This window comes from Myxocyprinus asiaticus, chromosome 5 (assembly GCF_019703515.2).
Source record: "Myxocyprinus asiaticus isolate MX2 ecotype Aquarium Trade chromosome 5, UBuf_Myxa_2, whole genome shotgun sequence".
NCBI classification, from domain to species: Eukaryota; Metazoa; Chordata; class Actinopteri; order Cypriniformes; family Catostomidae; genus Myxocyprinus; species Myxocyprinus asiaticus.
The window spans coordinates 25,186,820-25,207,338 of NC_059348.1; the positions used below are offsets into that span (position 1 = coordinate 25,186,820).

The following is a 20,519-nucleotide window of genomic DNA, read 5'->3' on the forward strand; positions in this document are numbered from 1 at the left end:
CAATTTGGAATGCCCAATTCCCACTACTTAGTAGGTCCTCGTGGTGGCGCGGTTACTCACCTCAATCCGGGTGGTGGAGGACAAGTCTCAGTTGCCTCCACTTCTGAAACAGTCATTCAGCGCATCTTATCACGTGGCTCGTTGTGCATGACACTGCGGAGACTCCCAGCATGTAGAGGCTCATGCTGCTGTCCGCGATCCACGCACAACTTACCACGTGCCCCATTGAGAGCAAGAACCACTAATCGCGACCATGAGGAGGTTACCCCATGTGACTCTACCCTCCTTAGTAACCGGGCCAATTTGCTTCTTTAGGAGACCTGGCTGGAGTCACTCAGCACACCCTGGATTCGAACTCACTACTCCAGGGGTGGTAGTCAGCGTCAATACTCGCTGAGCTACCCAGGCCCCCCACATGGAAGATTTTTTGATGGGAACTCTTTGAAGTAGTAATAGTAATTGTTTATGTTATTAATGTCCTAACTATACATTGTGATCAGATGAATGCCACTTTGGTGAATAAAAGTACCAATTTCTTTCCATAAGAACAAAATCTGTATATTATTCCAAACTTTTGGCCACCAGTGTATATTTTATCTATTTTCTTTGCCTGTTTTTAAAATCTGCTATAGAAAAAGAATATGTTGTTTGAATTGCGAAAAAAATCTTAATTGATATGTATTATTTGCTTCCAGTCATCCTAATCACACTAATATTTAAATACATTAATATTCACAGAGACTGATATGGCCACTGATATATTGTGCATCTCTAGATAATAATATTAATAATGTTCAGTAGTGTGTATGTAAATGAAGTCATGTCACTTAGTGCAGATAACTGATGTCATCCTTGTTTGAACCAAAAGGTGGCGATATCAACACAGTTTCAAAAACCTAAGCATTGGCTGCACTTGCCAAGCCTTTTTGGCAGCAAGGTGAACCAAAGTTGCTTTTTCTTATTATTATTTTGGTCAGGCTCCAATGTTTACATCAGGAGGGAGCTGATCTGCTGGGGCGACAGCGTTAAACTGCGGTATGGCAACGGTCCCGAGGACTGCCCCTACCTGTGGGCCCACATGCAGAAATATACCGAGATCACAGCCAAGCACTTTGTGGGAGTGCGTCTGGACAACTGCCACTCAACTCCACTGCATGTGGCTGAGGTACCGCACTAATGTCAAAAGAAAGATTATTACTGTTGGCTAGATCAAGGATAAATAACGTGTTTAAGATTAACTATGTGTAAAAGATGAATATTAGACATGGGGGGCAGGATTGATACTTCTCCCTACACATTTTATATGATGAGCTCATTAGTTACTCTCATGGTTAGTACATTTTGGCTGGTGGTTTTTCCCCCAGCCACCGATTGCTCCATCATTTATTGCAGTTCAAGTTAATAAATATTACGTGTGGCTTATTATCTGTCTCATGCTTATTGACAACAAGGTGTTGGAATATGAAAGTCAACATAAAATCAAACTTGACCCTGTTTACTTTCTAAATACAAGTTCCTGGTCTTATTCTGAATTATTCAGAATATGTATTCCAAGTATTATTATTTTTTTTATCTTTAATCAAAATTTAATAACCTGTTCTTCCTCTGAAATTACTTTCCTTTTTTGTTGACATCAGTTATTTTCCAAATAGCTATTTAAGCACTGGTTTGGCTCTTTTCCTTTTATTAGTGAATTAGAGGGGGGTTTTTTTATTCATCCCATTGAATAAAACTCTTTTTGAATCTGTTCGGCAAAAAGATTTGTTCAGATTCATTCACTGATTTGTTGATTGACCTTTTTTGTTTTTTTGAATTATTGACTCTGTTGATTCAGCAATGAGCTGTTAACAGCTAAAACAGTGGAAGTGAATGAGAGCGATGAATCTTTCACTTAAAAGATTAAAAAAATGTAAAACACCACTTTCTGGTATGGAAAGCCCACCTTTCATGATCCAATCAGCTTCCAGTGGATAAAATCAAGTCCTTCATTTCTCACACTGAATATCCTGTTTCACTCAGAAATATGTCACATTAATAGAAATTCACATCTAGCATTAACAGACAGTTTTCTATTCAGCAAACCCTTTCGCTGTTAACACCTGTTGTGCCCTGCAGGCCATGCTGGCAGCAGCCAGAGCAGTCAGACCCAATCTCTATGTGATAGCCGAGCTCTTTACAGGCAGCGAGCTCATTGACAATGTGTTTGTAAACCGGCTGGGAATAACCAGTCTCATCAGAGGTACAGGAGACACATTATTTAAGCATGACACTAATTAAGTCTTATCTGTGTGTCTCTCTCCTCCTGCTTTCCATCCTTATCTGTTTCTGTCAATCCCCATTCATTACCCCTCTATCTCTTCTGAATCTCCCATTCATATAATACCATCCCAAAACTCTCTATTGGCCTTTGAAAATCTTGTTTTCTACTTTTTGGCTCATATTGGTTTGATGTGAGGCATGACTCTTCCCTCTCTGAACCCATTTCTCGCACCCCTCAAACACACTAATGTTTGGTGGTTTCACTCTTGGGTGTGTGTCTCGCTCTAACCCTGCTTGCTGCAGTTCATGCTGGATGCTGCCCGCACTCTCAGGCCTGACCTGTATGTGGTGGCCGAGCTCTTCACAGGCAGCGAGGAGCTGGATAATATCTTTGTGACTAGATTAGGAATCTCGTCGCTTATCAGAGGTATGACGTTCATTAACACAAAAATATGAAATGACACTAATGTTGAATTGTATGGTAACACTTTACAATAAGGTTGTATTTGTTAACAATAGGGGATAGTTCACCCAAAAATGAAAATTATTTCATCATTACTCACCCTCATGCCATCACATATGTGTATGACTTTGTTTCTTCTGCTGAAAACAAATTATGATATTTAGAAGAATATTTCAGCTCTGTAGGTCCATACAAAGCAAGTGAATGGGTGCCAAAATATTGATGCTCCAAAAAGCACATGAAGGCATCATAAAAGTAATCCATACAACTCCAGTGTTTTAATCCATATCTTCAGAAGTCATACGATAGGTGTGTGTGAGTAACAGATCAATATTTAAAAAAATTTTTGCTAGAAATTCTTCTCCCTGCCCAGTAGGGGGTGATATGCATGAAGAATGTAAACACCAAAAACACAAGAGGAAGAATGTGAAAGTGATCTGTTTCTCACCCACACCTATCATATCGCTTCTGAAGACATTGATTTAACCACTGGAGTCTTATGGATTAATTTTATGCTGATTTATGGGATTTTTTTTGAGCCTCAAAATTGTTGTATGGACCGCAAGAGCTGAGAAATTCTTCTAAAAATCTTCATTTGAGTTCAGCAGATGAAAGAAAGTCATACACATCTGGGATGGCATAAGGGGGAGTAAATGTTGAGAGAATTTGTCAGAAGAGCGAGACAGAGGGACCCAAAAGCAGAGGAACAGTTCAAAGGATTTATTTACAATAAATTATAATGTTAACTGTGCTGGCGAAGACTGGAGATCCCGGCACCAGCTACAGTAGAGGGAAGGAGTCTTGTGAATGAGTGTGCACCATAATCACACTATGGGCAGATCTGTGAAGAGTGTGTTCCTAGACAACTGTGTGCATTGTGGAAGTCAGGAGCAGATCTGTAGGAATCCTCCACAGAAGCATAGTGAGGTGCAGAGAATAACGCCCAGCAGATTTGAAGGTAATCACATTCCTGACACATGGGCAGAGACGAAGAATCCTCTGTTGAAGATTCGTGAGCACAGAGAACAAGCATACAGCAAGCTGGAATGTAACTACACTCCTGACACACGGGCAGAGACGGGCAACCAAACAGGTACACAAGACAGGACCAACTTGGCAGAGAGAGTGAAGTAAGTTACTTCACATCAAACACAATTCAACACTAAACTCATTCAACAATCCAGCAAAGGACATGACACACGAGGGGATTAAAATAAGCAGGAGCAAACAAGGGACAGGTGCTGCTCGGCAGCTGAAAGTTGGCATGATCAGCATTCCCATGGAAACAATAAGGGTTCCCATGGAAATGCTGATTCCGCGTGCCAGCGGCACCTGAAACACATGAGGGAAATCGTTAACACAATTAGACCAAATCAAACAGAACATGGAGCATGAGTGTCCGGATCCCAACACAGACCGAAACCGAACCAGACAGGAAGTCGGGATCAAGGCACCATGCTTCGGACACAAACAAGACCAACTGAAGAGTGCACGGCGGTAACTCACACCCGGACCTGTGCGCTAAACACAAAGACAGGACATGAAACACAAGACAGAACATGGGGCGATGATGCCATGGTCCCGTCAGACAAAAACCCAACCTGACAAATTGACAGGACTGTGACAGAATTTACATTTTTGGGTGATCTATTCCTTTAAGTACATTGGTTAACATAAACTAACAATGAAAAACACTTGTTAATTTCAACCTACTGTATACATTTTTTCAATTAAAAGTTATATATATGAACACTAATGCATTATGAACTAACAATAAACAATTGTATCTTTATAAATGAACATTAACCAAGATTAAAAAATGCTGTAAAAGTATATTGTTCACAGTTCGTAATACCTTATGCATTTACTAATGTTAACAAATAGAACCTTTACCGTTATCGTTGAATTTGATCTGGCTTGCATTGTGGTTGTGATTGAAAGAGTGATGCAGATCTTAAATAATAATAATAAGGTAAATAGAAGAATAATTTCCACTGTCACAGTTGGATTCAAAAATCCTGCAAAATATATGGTACACAGATATAAATGAGGACTACAGAGTTTAGGGTACATAGTACACAGTACTTTTGAAATCTGCAGTTGGATTGAATTTAATTTGAATTGACACACATTTGTGCATGTAAATATAGTCATTGTTATTAAACACCTCAAATTGTTAACTTGGCAAATATATCACTGATTATACACATCATGACATATTAACAGCAAAGTGATATCAATGATTAGATTAGTTTGTGATGTTAATAGTAAGTCACTAAAATGCAGCATTCATAATTTGCATTTGGTATGTTGTTGTAGAGGCGATGAGTGCAGGGGATAGTCACGAGGAGGGTAGGCTGGTGTACCGGTATGGAGGGGAGCCGGTGGGGGCTTTTCTGCAGCCCAGTCTCAGGCCTCTGGTGCCCAGCATCGCTCATGCCATGTTCCTGGATGTCACACATGATAATGAGTGCCCTATTCAAGTATGCCATTTCAAACACTGCATGATAAATAACCTTGATTATAATGGTGGGCTCTTTTGAATGAGCTTTTATTTGGATGTTCTGTGTTGTAGGTCCGCTCTGTGTATGATTCATTGCCCAGCTCTGCAATTGTGTCTATGGCCTGCTGTGCCACTGGAAGCACTCGAGGCTACGATGAGTTAGTACCCCACCAGGCAAGAAATCATCTTCATAGACACTCACAAAACATTCTGTTGCTTAAAGGTAGGATTAACAAAAAAAAAAAAAGAAAATTCTGTCATCATTTAGCCACTCTCATGTTATTCTAAAGTCATTTAACTTTATCTCTAAAGGAGATGTTATATAGAATGTTGGTCTCAGTCACCATTCACTTTCATTGCATCTTTTTTAGATGCACCAGACACTTTCATTGCATCTTTTTGTGTTCCACAGAAGAAAGAAAGTCATACGGGGATAACAGAATTTTAATTTTGGGGGGAATGATCCATTTAATATATGAGGCACTTAAAGGGATATTCCGGATTCAATAAAGTTAATCTCAATTGACAGCATTTGTGGCATAATGTTGACTACCACAAATATTTACTTTGACTCATCCCTCCTTTTTTTTAAAAAAAGCAAAAATCTTGTTTTTCTAGTGAAGCACTTACAATGGAAGTGAATGGGGGCCAATTTCTGAACGTTAAAATACTCACTTTTTCAAAAGTTTAGCCACAAGACGTAAACAGTATGCATGTAAACATGGTTTTAGTGTGATAAAATCCCTTACTAACCTTTTCTGTGTAAAGTTATAGCAAATTTGACAACTTTGTTACCATGATGATGTAATATCAACAAACCCAAAAAACATGTTTAACAGAAGAATTAATGTAAGTGCTTTTATAAAATTCTAAGCTTCACATTTCTGTTTAAACCCTCCAAAAATTGGCCACATTCACTTTTGTTGTCCCCATTCACTTCCATTGTAAGTGCATCACTGTAACCTCGATTTTTGCTTTTTTAAAGAAAAGGTGGGACGAGTCAAAATTTATTTTTGTGGTAATCAACATTATGCCACAAATGCTGTCGATTGAGCTAAACTTGTATTGAACCTGGAACGTTCCTTTAAGTTCATTTTTGGGTCCATTATTTTCTTTACTGCTGTCAGATCTCAGTTGTGTCAGAAGAGCGATTCTATACCAAATGGAATCCTAAGGCTGAACCCTCTTCTCCTGATGAGGTCAACCTACAGTCAGGAATCATCGCTGGAAAGCTGGCCCTCAATCGGCTACACCAGGAACTGGCATCAAAAGGCTTCAGCCAGGTTAACCCAGTTTATTGAACTAAAGCCCTGTCCCAAATGATGCCCTCAGCCCTTGCGGTCCTCTTCCGGGTCCACAGTGACCGTAATACACTGTAATACACATACACTGTTGGCTAGTATTCCACTATGAAATCTGCACCAGTGCAGGCTTCGCAAAAGGGCACATCATGGCAGCATTGTGTCCGCAAAGGGCACACTCGTGAGTAGTGGTAGACTGAAATGGGTTGTTCAGTGGCCGATGGTTAATATAATGCAAATCTCAAAATGTCCAAATAGCAGCCAATTAATTGACCTGGCTGAAATAATGATCTGTCACTAGTCATGAGACCCTTTCTGAATGAAATGACAAATGGGACAACCTACGGTCTTGTGGATTTTACAGACCCATGAAATTGAAGGCCACAAGACCAAAAGTCCACATTAAATGATCCATTTGGGACAGGGCACTATATGTATTAGTGTTTACATGCTTTTGTGTGAATCTACATCTGTTCATCAAGTCTAATCAATCTGTGTTTGGATGTTTTCTCAGGTGTTTGTGGACCAAGTGGATGAGGACATTGTAGCGGTCACCCGTCATAGTCCCAGCACGCATCAGTCTGTGGTTGCTGTGTGTCGCACTGCTTTCAAGAACCCCAAACACCATCGCTACACAGATGAGGTTCCACCAATGTGCATCCCAGGTGCATCATTGGTTCTCTACTCCTCAACAGAGATACTGAAGCTTCTTTTAGTGGATCAGATATTCTCTCTAGCTCTCTCTAATTTAGATTATGTTAGAGTCAACATGAATCTCCTTTTACAACCTGTAATGTGAGGTTTTTCAGAATGAAACAGAATATTCAACGAGAAAATTTAGGGTGGAACCTGGAATCTATTGAATCTTGAAAAGTAGGTGTTTTATTCCAGAATGGAGCCACACCTGAATGCAGGTTTGCTAAAACAATGCCTAAATAGCTATTTGGCTATTGGTCAAAGGGATAGTGTTCCCAAAATTAAGTCTTTCATCGTTTACTCACCCTCATGCCATCCCAGATATGTATGACTTTCTTTCTTCTGCTGATCACAAACTAAGGTTTTTAAAGAATATCTCAGCTCTGTAGGTCCATTCAATGCAAGTGAATGATGGCCAGAACTTTGAAGGTCCAAAAAGCATATAAAGGCAGCATAGAAGTAATCCATACAACTCCAGTGGTTTAATCCATGTCTTCAGAAGCGATATGATAGGCATGGGTGGAAAACAGATCAATATTTAATCCTGTTTTTACTGTCAGTCTCCACTTTTACTTTCACATTCTTTTTTTTGTTTTTGGCCATTCGCATTATTCGTGCAGATCACCACCTACTGGGCAGGGAGGAGAATTTATAGTAAAATAAATTCTTAAATATTAATCTATTTCTCACCCACACCTATCTTATCAGATCTGAAGATATGGATTAAACCACTAGAGTCATATGGATTACTTTTATGCTGCCTTTATATCCTTTTTGGAGCTTCAAAGTTCTGGCCACCATTCACTTGCATTGAATAGACCAACAGAGCTAAGATATTTTTTTTTTTTTTTTTTTTTTTATCGTAATTTGTGTTCTGCAGAAGAAAGAAACCAATCATGCCATCATACACGTGGGATGGCATGAGGGTGAGTAAATGATGAGAATTTTTATTTTTGGGTGAACTATCCTTTTAACCTTATTCAGTGAACTTGTGCAGATAAGGAAAGTTGTTCTTTTTATCATTTTGGTTAAAGATTAGAAAGACTTTTCTTTTTTCTTTTTTATTCTTTTTTTTTATTTTTTATAATGTGCACCAATAAATCATTCGCAATAAGAACCATGAGAAAAAAGTAAATAGGGTCAATTTTGAATTCCTGTTTACATAGTTTTGCATATATGGTTTAATATTCTGTCTCTATTATAAGTTGAACCCAAACCCAGAACAAATCCTCTTTTTCCTTTTCTCACAGGTAAGATTGAAGAGGTAGTGCTGGAGGCACGCACAATAGAGAGGCAGGCGGGGTCCTACAGAAAAGATGAGAGGAGCATTAATGGAATGCCTGAGTACACAGTGGAGATTAAAGAGCACATCCAGGTAACCCAAGTGATGTGAGACTGCTCTAATTATAGTCTTCAGCTGACACAATGGCCTCAATTGAGTACACATTCACACTACAGCAAAAAGCTCAAACCCTATTCTGCAGTTTAAGCACCAACACTCAGAAAGCTCTGGTTTCATCTCCTCCACTCAACCACCTCCCTTTTCCTGCCTGGTTGTAAAATTTCACCGCCTGGACTTGCTTAGCCTTTTGATTGACTGTACTGTCAACACTCCATGAGTCAGTCTTATCTCTTAGTCTCAGAGGTTTCTTTGTCTCTGCTCAGCTGAAGGACAGTACAGTGGTGAGGCAGGCTGGGGTGACGTCTCGAGGGCGCAGTGAATATGTGCAGGAGATCGTGTTCGAGCAGCTCACACCTGGAAGCGTCATTGTTTTCAGGTTAGACTTCAAAAGCATTACTGTCCCCAAATTGACGCAGAATTATTGTCCTTTAGGTAAAGATGGCATTGTTGTCCCCTATGGCAGTGATTCTCAACTTGTTTTGCCTCAGGACCCAGATTTAAGGTAGCGACCCAACACAGTACCAAAATTGTTTATTATACAAAAGTAACAAATATATCCTTATATTCAAACATGAATTGTATTAATATTACAATGAACTGCATAGGCCTCACAACATGCAAAATTATGACTGTGACATAGGCTGAATAGGAACATTTTGTGAATGCTTAACAGCAGAATGTGATTTACTATCTTAAAATTTGGAACAAACACTGGACTATTGGAAGTGTTGTACTATGATTAGCAATACTACCAAGTGACAGATTAACTTTGTCAATGCTAATTAACAAAAAATGCAAATTCTCTCATCATTTACTCACCCTTATGCTGTCTCAAACTCCTATGACTTGCTTTTTTCTGCGGAGCTCAAACAAAGATATTTTCAGGGATATATAATGTGTTGCGTCAAGCACAAGGAAGTATAATTAAGTTTCTCTCATGAATGCACCAAGAAGACTGCTGATGTTAAAGGGGTCATGACATGCCTTTTTGTTATTTCATTATGTTCCTGGAAGTGCACTTTTAATATCAGTACATTTTAAAAAAACAGTCATATATTTGTAAAACATGATCATTTTTCACCCTCATTCTGACTCTCTGTCAGAAACGCACGGTTTTGTTGCTACTTCTTTAAGACTTGACGGTAAACATCCACTGTTATGATTGGCTCTCTGCTCTTGATTGACCTGCTCTCTGCATGCCATCTCACTTCTCACTGCTACAGGATGGGCTACGAAAGTGATCAGTTAAATTAGGCTTTGATGTATTGTTGTGGATTCTGTCAGATGCAAATGTCTGAGCAAGTGGAGTGAGTTGTTTTGGCAGCTTGGTTTCAACAAATGCTCTTTTTGCAGTGAGGAGGACGTTTTGAGTTCTGAAACTTACAGTATGTATTTAATGTACAGTGACCTCTTATGTGTCAAAAGATCAAGGAACTTTTGATTCCTGGGGGCCTGGGTAGCTCAGCGAGTATTAACGCTGACTATCACCCCTGAAGGCACGAGTTAGAATCCAGGGTGTGCTGAGTGACTCCAGCCAGGTCTCATAAGCAACCAAATTGGCCCGGTTGCTAGGGAGGGTAGAGTCACATGGGGTAACCTCCTTGTGGTCATGATTAAGTGGTTCTCGCTCTCAATGGAGCACGTGGTAAGTTATGCGTGGATTGCGGAGAGTAGCATGAGCCTCCACACGCTGTGAGTCTCCGCGGTGTCATGCACAGCAAGCCACACGATAAGATGCGCGGATTGACTATCTCAGAAGCGGAGGCAATTGAGACTTGTCCTCCGCCACCCGGATTGAGGTGAGTAACCGTGCCACCATGAGGACCTAGTAAGTAGTGGGAATTGGGCATTCCAAATTGGGGAGAAAATGGGATTAAAAAAAAAAAAGTTTGATTCTTTATGTCATGACACTTTAAGATTTATAGTGAATAAGGAGTTACATTTTGGTTTATTTTTCACCCAGAACTGATCGTATTGCTTCAGAAGACATGGATCAAGTTATATGAATTATCATTATATCCTTTTTGGAGCTTGAAAGTTTTGGACCCCATTGACTTGCATTGTATGGAAATAAACATATCATATATCCTTGAAAATATCTTCGTTTGTGTTGCATAGAAGAAATAAACTTGTATGAGTTAATTTTGGGATAACTATTCCTTCAAGTTTGATTGAACTTTTTTTTTTTTTTGGCGACCCATCAGTTGAGAACCACTGCCCTATGGTAACCTTTTGACTTTTCATAAAGTTACATTATTATAAGACATGACCTGTTTAAGATTAGAGTGGGGTTTTTTTTTTCTTTTTTTCAGGGTGAGTCTTGACCCCAAATCCCAGGAGCTGGTGGGTGTGTTGAGGAATCATCTCATTCAATTCAACCCCCTCTATAAAGCAGGCAGTCTGCCTGATCAAAACATACCTACCATACTGAAGAACCCACTTACACAGTGAGTTGACATTAGCATTTTGTAACTTTTGAGGAGTCTTTATTGTGCCATATAACTACATTTAAATACATTAAAAAAGAACGTCATAATTTCCCCCTTTTCCATGGACATGGAACTTGTCCTTGTGCTGAAGACCAATATAGAACTGTTCCGCTCATTTACAACAAAGGCCAGAAATATGGGTGCCACACCGGCCCACAAATAAATGTGTGAACTGATTACTAATAATTTCATTATCCATTTAAATTGTTATGCCTAAGCCAGCTCGTGATGGCATAGAGATGCTCAGTTAAATTACTTTTGATATTAAAATAAGTTCTCAACTAGGAGTAAGTCTTGTAAACAAAGACTGCAACGTGATATGTTTATTTGTGGCCAGGTTATGTAATAACATAGTTGACTTGATTTCAGTCATAGTCATCGAGTCTCAGCTTTCCCGGCTGAGCACCAGCACCATTTGGGTGGACAAAGGGTAAATGAGTAGCCCTGATATGATACTCACAGATTGCAAAACCATATAGGAGAGCAAAGCTCATAGTGCTTTCCCATATGGTATTGCTGTCTGTGTACTCATTGTTGAGCAGTTCTGAAGAAGCTTTTTCTTTTCAACAATAGGATCATGTCTAAGCTGACTCTGGCTGATATGAATATCCTGCTGTTTCGCTGTGATGCTGAGGAGAAGGAGGACGGAGGAGGCTGTTACAACATCCCTGGCTGGATGTCACTCAAATATGGTGGTCTGCAAGGTACGGTTTTGTAATTTAGAGTAAATGTAACATATAATTATCTTTGTTTGATTGATTTATTTGTATTTTTTTTAGTTTTATTCACTAGATGACTTAAATGACTTCTAAAACCCTTCAGCAGGAAAAAAAATCTTTTGAAATGACTTTTATTTTAGGTTAATCCAAGTAATGCTGCTGCGTTTTATAAAAGCTCCACTCATTTGTACTTTTCTTAGTCCTGTTGTCATGTCACCCACACAGGTCTGTTGTCAGTGATGGCAGATATTCGACCCAAAAATGATCTGGGCCACCCATTTTGTGACAACCTGAGGCAAGGGGATTGGATGATTGACTACGTGAGCAATAGGCTGATGTCACGCGGGGGCACACTGGCAGAGGTGAAAAAGAGATCAGAACTCCAAATATACACTGTGTAGCAGCTAATCTCATGGGTTTATTTGAGTTTAAGAGCTTTGGGAATATATCAAGTTAACAACATGAGTACCTTCTACATAAAGTCAAAACAAACCATGTCATTTCTGCAGAGACTGCTACCCTTATCCATTACTAACTCTTTAATCCATTAGATAAGTGTGTAGCTATGCAAAGGTTTAGGGTTAGTTCACTCAAAAATGAGGAGTCTGTCATCATGCATTTCAAACACATATGACTTTTTGTCTTCTGTGAAACACAAAAGGAGATGTTTGGCAGAATGTTAAGGACTGACAGTCTCAGTCACCATTTACTTTCATTGCATTTTCCAGTGAATGGTGACTGCGACTGTTTTATGTGGTTTTGTTCTCATTTTGGGTTCCATGGAAGAAAGAGTGTCATGAGTTTGAAACAACATGAGGGTGAGTAAATGATGCCAGAATTTTCAGTTTTGGGTGAATTACCCCTTTGAGGTTAAAGGTTTTGGGTTTCTGTTGTCCTTAGGTGGGTCAGTGGTTCCAGGCTATGTTTGCTTACTTGAAACACATCCCTCGCTACCTCATCCCTTGTTACTTTGATGCCATCCTGGTTGGGGCTTACACAACTGCCCTTGACGTGACCTTCAAACAGATGTCAAGGTCAGTGTCTAAAGAACAACAGACAAATTATCCTTCATCCTCTAGATTATGTCTGTCCTACCATATATTTACTTTTACATTGTGAAAGTTTTATTGATTAAACAAACAAATCAAGAAAATTCAAGCTCAGGTTTTTCATAATTCAAAAGGTGTTTCACTCTTAGGGCTCTTACAAGATTAGCCTTATTGTGTGCATTTGTCTGTGTGTTAGTTTTGTGCAGAATGGCTCATCTTTCGTGAAGCTGCTGGCTCTGGGATCGGTTCAGATGTGTGGTGTTGGACGATTACCAGCTCTTCCGCCTCTCTCACCAACCCTGCCCGATGTGCCTTACCGTATCAATGAGATCACTAAGCAGAAGGAGCAGTGCTGTGTCTCCATGGCTGCCGGTGATCCCACAAAAACCCTTCAGTTTATGTTATCACAATGAAGTTGCTCTTGTCACCTGAGTACATTATTTAACTAGTGCTGGCAGCCCAGTGGTTACAGGGATATTTCAAATATGAAAATTCTGTCTTTATTTACCTACCCTCATATTGTTCCAAACCTGGATAAGTTTCTTCCATGAAATACAAAAGGAGTTGTTCGGCAGAATGACTCAGTCACCATTCCCTTTCATTGAATCTTTTTTCCATACAATGAAAGTGAACGGTGACTGGTGCTGTCATTCTGCCGAACATCTCCTTTTGTGTTCCAAAGAATAAAGAAAGTCATACAGCTTTGGAACAACATGAGGGTGAGTAAATGATGACAGAATTTAAATTTTTGGGTGAACTATTCCTTTAAGGATCCAGGATACTAACATATGGATGTAGGTTCAAAACTTAATTGTGAGCCAGCATGTTAGTGTCACAGGTTCTTGCTCTTCAATCTTGTTTAAATTGTAAGATGGTATTTTTCTTGATGATTTCTTCATTCTGTAGGCTTACCTCATTTCTCTGCTGGAATCTTCCGCTGCTGGGGCAGAGACACGTTCATCGCCCTGCGTGGACTCATGCTGGTCACCGGCCGTCACCTGGAGGCCAGGTATTAATCCAACAAGCATCCTATGAGTGAACTCCATTCATTATTCCAAAAATCTACAGAGAAGCATATGGATGACCTCAGACTGATTTGAAAACTTACTCTTGTGGATGTCAGTCAGTAGAGATGAGTTTTCTCCATCTCAGTTGTTCCTGCTTCCTCACACAGGAACATTATCCTGGCCTTTGCTGGCACTCTGAGACACGGCCTGATCCCAAACCTGCTGGGAGAGGGTGTGGGAGCGCGCTTTAACTGTCGTGATGCGGTGTGGTGGTGGCTGCAGTGCATTCAGGACTACTGCACTATGGTGCCCAATGGCACTGACATCCTCCAATGCCCCGTGTCCAGGATGTACCCCACAGATGACTCTAAGCCCCTGGCACCTGGCACTGTGGTAAGCCACTGACATACATATTTCAATAGAACTCATAATAGACCATTGTTTCTTACATTTTGTCTGTGCAGCAGGGTATACTGACCCCCCCATCCCCATATATGTTTATGTTGGGAAATATGTTTTTATATAAGGACTGTCAATTGAATATAATTTGTAATCAAATCAATTACAAGGTGTAAGGGGGTTCAGTGGAAAGGAGGAGGCGAGAACCGGCTTGACAACTTAATAATTTAATGAACAATTTAAACAAAACACACAACCAAAAAATATACAGCACAGCTGTCTGTAATTCTCTCTCTCCCGAACTGTCGTCCCCGGCCGCCTTTATCCCTCGCGCGCCCCATCAGGCTGATTGGGGACCGGGTGTGTCTCATTCCAGCCCGGCCCCGCCCTCCTCGGCTCTACACATGGCATATAGATTAATTAATAACGATTAAACTCAATATAATTTGTTTATATAATTGCTGAGAAAGCCTCCCCCCAATAACGGACACTTTTGGAGCATCTCACTTTGGTTGCGTCATGATAAAAAAAGTTAAACTAAGTTTAAAATTTAGAAAAACACATTTAGAGATCCCTGCATCTGGAATTGCGCTCCTTCCCACTGTTTTTGAATGCAAGAACACATTCTCATTGTGATGTTGCTTTTGTCAGGCAAACCTGAGTGTAGTTTGTTGTCTGTACAGCTGTGCGTTGCTTAAACAGCTGGAGTTTAGCTTACTGCCCCCTGCTGAAAACAGGTACTTCAAGCTTAAATTGCTCCGATTGGTCCAGGGACATGATTGATTGCATTCATTTTTTTATAATTAATCACACTGAATTCCACACATTAAATTAAAACCCAGAGTTTTTATGTTTTTTTATTTATTTATTAATTATTTTTTTATGAAAATGCCATTTATAACAAAACTTTGAAACCAATTTGGGGATAATTAAGTGTCACTGAAACTCATTTAAGGATAATTATGTGACACTGATTTAAGTGTCACTCCATTCAATTTTTATCATTGGTTTGAAAAGGTATGCATAACACTATAACAGTTCTCGGTTCATTTTGAGTCGGTCGTGGTAATTTGCTGTTCAGTGAGTGAGTGAGTCATCCGAGCTGATTCAGTTGTGGTTGATTCAGTCCATGATGTTTTCAATTGAGACAAATTTGCTATTTATTCAATCAGTCAGTTGATTCATTAAAAAGAACAACACTAATCAAGTGATTCTTATCAAATTGGACAGCAGGTTACAGGCTCATTTTGAGTCAGATGTGGTAATTTGCTGTTGAGTTAGCGAGTGAGTCTTCTGAGCTGATTAATTTGTGTCTGATATACAGTATCTATATACTGTGTGTTTGTGTGAGTGTGTGTGTGTATGTATGTATGTGTGTATATATATATATATATATATATATATATATATATATATATATATATATATAATATAATATATAATATTTTTTTTTTCTTGATTTTTGATTCAATAGAATGCATTTTTATAAAGATCAGTTGCTTCACTTTTACTCAGATGTAATCCATTAAATGTGCTGTTTTGGTTTTGTCACAGGAGCAGCTGTTGTATGAGGTAATACATGAGGCCATGGAGCGCCACATGCAGGGTATGGAGTTCAGAGAGAGGAACGCTGGACCACAGATTGACCGCAACATGAGAGATGAAGGTAATGCCATTGACACAAGTATTTTTTTCCTTTCTTTTGGAATGCACACTCTAATGTTCCTTTGAGAATAACCTGTTGTGTTCTAAACTCTCTCAGGCTTTAATATTGTGGCCAAGGTGAACCCCGACACCGGCTTTGTTTATGGTGGAAATCGGTTCAACTGTGGAACCTGGATGGACAAAATGGGAGAGAGTGAGAGAGCCCGCAACAAAGGCATGCCGGCTACACCCAGGTATGCCCTGAAACCTCTTAAAGCCAAATATATTCTATTTATGAGACTATATATAAGTGAATAATTTCTCTCTCTTGCACGCTTACACTCTCTCTCTCTCTCTCTCTCTCTCTCTCTCTCTCTCTGTTGTGATCATTCCATATGATTCTTTTGTTGCTAATGCAGAGATGGCTCAGCAGTGGAAATAGTGGGTCTTTGCAAGTCTACATTACGCTGGCTGGTGGAGTTAAACAAACAAGGGCTCTTTCCTTACAATACCATAACCATTCAGAGAGACGGTGAGCTCAGATTGCCCTCATATCCGTACAAACACCCAAAGCTCTGTTCCAATACCTACTGAGCTGCCTTCCTTGACTGCATAGTAAGGCCAGATACATACTTCACGCTAGTACGCTCCCGCTGATGCGAGCGCTTGACCAATGTATTACCAACACAAGGTCCTTGCATTACTGTGGTGGTATCAAACCTCAGTACTCCAGGGGGCAACAGAGTTGCCTTCAAAACTCTGGGCCATTAAAGTGGATGTGTTATAATTCAGGTAAACTGCTATTAATATTTTTCTTTTTACTGTAATTCACTTCAAACGGTCGTTTCGCCATTACAGTAGTTGACTAAAAGAGAAAATTCACAGTATAAGTGGACAGTTTACACTAATGTCAACTATAGCGCCCCTTGTGGCAACTTGAGAATGTGTTGTATTATGAATTGTGGTCTGACACATTTTGGAACGCAACAATGCATGATTTTGAGCTTGATTAGCTGGAAGCCTCTGAGTTCACATACTTGCATTGAGTTTGGTCGGGCTTAAGAAAATGAAGCGCTTTTCCACCCATAGCCATGGGAAGTGGGGGTGCTGTTAAGTGCTGTCAAACCGTCATATTCTGTGTTAATCTTGTTAACCAAAGTAATGATGGAAAAGTTAAGGGGTATTTTTGTTATTTCCGCAGCAGCGGCCAGCACCAACCCTTTTGCTGAGGAGACTTTCAATTAAAAATTCTTTCAAGATGGCAGACAGTTTGAGAGAATTGCCAACTGCAATTATGTACAGTATGTTTCATTCAATACTGAAAAGTATCAATAAAAATAGTTCCATTTTATTAAAAAATTAACATTTCACCCAAACATTTTTGTGTGCCATGTATTGTTTGTGCTTATCGGCAGGTTTGGGGAGTAACGGAATACATGTAACGGCGTTACATAATCAGAATACAAAAATGTGTAACTGTAATCCGTTACAGTTACATGAAAACTCAACGTATTCAGATTACAGATACATTTGGTAAAAATTGGGATTACTAGCAGGATTACAATTTTCAATATATAAAAAAATAATCAAAAGATTGCTTTATAGTGGTACAGATATGATCAGATGCGCGCTCAAGATCTCTTCTGATTCTCTCATGACTCACATAAATCTGGCGCCACTTACTGTCGCTTGCACAAATAACATCTGTCTCACATCAACACTGTGCTCTCCAGGCAAACGTGGTCAAACCTTTAAAAGTGCTGTTTTATCGCAATGGCCACTGGAGGACTATTATAATTATTGTGGAAATTTCGACATTCTTGTCTCTTCACTAGAGAAAAGGGAAACAAAATTACAGTACAGTTGCAATTTACCTTCCAGCTGTGAAGATGCAGTGATTTTTCAAGGACCCGACATATAATTTAAAGAACCATTTATAGGTAAGGCCCACACGAAAATCACGTTGGCAAGGATAGCTAAAATATAGTCGTATGTGTTCCCTAATTTCGCCGTCCGACTGTCTTTCGATCATTTTTGCTGGAGCAGGAATAGAAGCAACCACTCCCCCCGGAGAACAGCCAGTATTCTGATATACGGGACGCGTACTGTCGAAACTTTAGTGTCTTCACATTTCCATCTTAACTTCTGTTGAAAAATTGTTCTCTGAAATGCTTTCATGTTGTAATGACAACTGTAATTAGGACAGCATTTCTTTTTTTCTTTGTTAAAAAAAAATCCAGATTGTACACATGAATACCAAATGAATTGAAAATGTTATTAAGTTCTTAGGGGAAAAGTGCAATGGATCATTTATCTGATTTTGAAACTTATTATAAATGTATTGTTATGAACAGTTCAAAAGTATGGGTGAGGGAGAAATACTGGCAAATGTAACATTTTAAAACTCATAGAAAGTAGGGATAAGTAAATCAAGACACATTAAAAGGTTTCAATCTATTTTGGTCTATTCTTTAAAACAAGATGACAGGCACTGGAGGCATTAATAATAATAATGATGATGATGAAGATTGCATGTGATCTACATATTGCAGTCGGAAGGTAATGAATGGTTAGTGCTAATTAGTCTACATGCTAACCGCAATACATGGCAGAATTCAACTTTGTAGCGTTTTTGAATCTGAGGTATATCCTTTCAGATTTTTTCATGTTAACCAAGACATAATTCAGTGCATCTGTTCTAACTGTATTTACTTGATGAGAAAATAAACTATTTTCTGTAACAAATAGAGGACTCACCCGATTTGGTAAAAAATGCAGCATTGTTCTACATTTAAACATATTCTGTTTTCCTATTAAGGAGGCGCTGTCCCTGTTTTTCATGCTTTTTTCTTTTATATAATAATAGCTACTTCACTCATAACATTATTCAAACACGGTTTGTTTGCATTAAGAAGGTATGATTAAAAGTCATCAAGGACATATTGCTTTTCTCTTGACTTTATTCACAAATGTGATCTTGAGGTAATCAAACAAGCAATCTGATTACATTATTTTCATATCAAGGTAACGTTACTGATTACATTTGACTAAGTAATCAGTATTTGTAATGGGTTACATTTAAAAAGTAACCCTCCCAACCCTACTTATCGCTTTACCTATTGGAATCAGCTGTGAGTGTCGAGCCACGCAAGATATGCTGTACCCATGTAGGCATTTCAAATCTGTCACTGAGATTCCATTTCAATTAGGATGCTGCCTAATAAGACAGCAGCCTATGTAGGAAGTAGACAGCAAGGCAGCTCAATCAGTATTGGGCCACAGCTAATATTTATGACCCCTTGCATTCTCTCCCTAGTGTTCCAGCACTACAGAGTTACTAACTTCCTGTTTTAATCATACCTGCAGGCCAGCCGCTCTCTGTGTCCTATGAAGATTGGGACAGAAACATCCAAAAGAACTTTGAGAAGATGTTCTATGTGTCTGGTGACCCAAATGACCCCAGTGAGAAGCATCCTGAGCTTGTCCATAAGCGGGGCATTTATAAAGACAGCTATGGAGCCTCCAGCCCATGGTGTGACTACCAGCTCAGACCCAACTTTACTATTACCATGGTGGTGGTAAGGACTCTTTCTAAGGCAACGTCTACCCTATTTTGTTTTTTGCTTGAAAACGCACTGATTTTGCAACGTCTTAAGTGTTAAGTTGCTTTGGATAAATGTGTCAGCCACTGTAAATGACAATAGCAGCTAGTGAATGTCCAGTGGTTTCCCTTCCTTAGGCTCCAGAGTTGTTTACTGTGGAGAAAGCATGGGAAGCTCTGAACATTGCAGAAGAGAAACTGCTTGGTCCTCTTGGCATGAAGACGTTGGACCCAGAGTGAGAATCCTTTTTCTCCTACCTAACATGAATGTCTGTGGTATTGTTCATGATCTTCTGTACAGTATGTGACTCCCTGATCATCTGATTATTTGGACAGTGACATGATATACTGTGGAGATTATGACAATTCCCTCGACAGTGACAACTATAACCTCGCTAGAGGCTTCAACTACCACCAAGGCCCTGTAAGATCCATATTCAGTGCTTCATCAGCTCAATTTAACTTTACAGTTTTAAGGATTTCTTAACGTTTTCTTTGTTTACTGTCTTCAGGAGTGGCTCTGGCCTATCGGTTACTTCCTCCGTGCCAAGATCTATTTTGCAAAGAAGCTTGACAAAGACATTTACGAGAGAACGGTGTATTTAGTGAAGAATGTTCTCTCTCGCCATTATGTCCACATGGAAAGGTAAACTTTGCTTGAGAAATTATTGGCCTCATAAACGTGTGATCATCTGTATCGGCAGATGCCGCAGCCGATATAATACAGATATAATTGTGTTATATAAATATATTTATGTAATACAATTATTAATGTTAACAAATGAGACACAACTTTGTAAAAAAATATATATATATTTTACCCAGTATTTACTCTGCATTTACTAAAAGTATTTCAAAATAATGAATATTTAGATATACTTCTGTTTACTTCAGATAACTTCATGTCTGTTGGACAAACAGGAATGGCTATCGACTGATACAGATCATCTCAAAATTTAAATAGTCTGTATATTTATTTTTTAAGTA

At 39.2% G+C, this 20,519-nt stretch overlaps 1 protein-coding gene across 4 annotated transcripts in view; it reads left to right on the forward strand.

The window, feature by feature from the left end:
* LOC127440386 (glycogen debranching enzyme-like) overlaps positions 1–20,519 on the forward strand; it is a 39,343-nt gene that overhangs the window by 12,122 nt on the left and 6,702 nt on the right. For 3 of the 4 annotated variants that reach the window (XM_051696913.1, XM_051696914.1, XM_051696911.1), the window contains 22 exons: positions 978–1,165; positions 2,563–2,686; positions 5,042–5,205; positions 5,298–5,399; positions 6,353–6,508; positions 7,041–7,191; positions 8,473–8,597; positions 8,888–9,000; positions 10,937–11,071; positions 11,687–11,817; positions 12,058–12,194; positions 12,733–12,866; positions 13,078–13,253; positions 13,788–13,890; positions 14,056–14,281; positions 15,842–15,953; positions 16,050–16,185; positions 16,351–16,463; positions 19,298–19,509; positions 19,671–19,768; positions 19,869–19,956; positions 20,045–20,178. In XM_051696913.1, the coding sequence (XP_051552873.1) occupies positions 978–1,165; positions 2,563–2,686; positions 5,042–5,205; positions 5,298–5,399; positions 6,353–6,508; positions 7,041–7,191; positions 8,473–8,597; positions 8,888–9,000; positions 10,937–11,071; positions 11,687–11,817; positions 12,058–12,194; positions 12,733–12,866; positions 13,078–13,253; positions 13,788–13,890; positions 14,056–14,281; positions 15,842–15,953; positions 16,050–16,185; positions 16,351–16,463; positions 19,298–19,509; positions 19,671–19,768; positions 19,869–19,956; positions 20,045–20,178 (3,058 nt within the window). Of the gene's footprint in view, positions 1–977; positions 1,166–2,115; positions 2,240–2,562; positions 2,687–5,041; positions 5,206–5,297; positions 5,400–6,352; positions 6,509–7,040; positions 7,192–8,472; positions 8,598–8,887; positions 9,001–10,936; positions 11,072–11,686; positions 11,818–12,057; positions 12,195–12,732; positions 12,867–13,077; positions 13,254–13,787; positions 13,891–14,055; positions 14,282–15,841; positions 15,954–16,049; positions 16,186–16,350; positions 16,464–19,297; positions 19,510–19,670; positions 19,769–19,868; positions 19,957–20,044; positions 20,179–20,519 lie in introns of all 4 variants that reach the window. The other variant, XM_051696912.1, reaches the window with a different exon arrangement.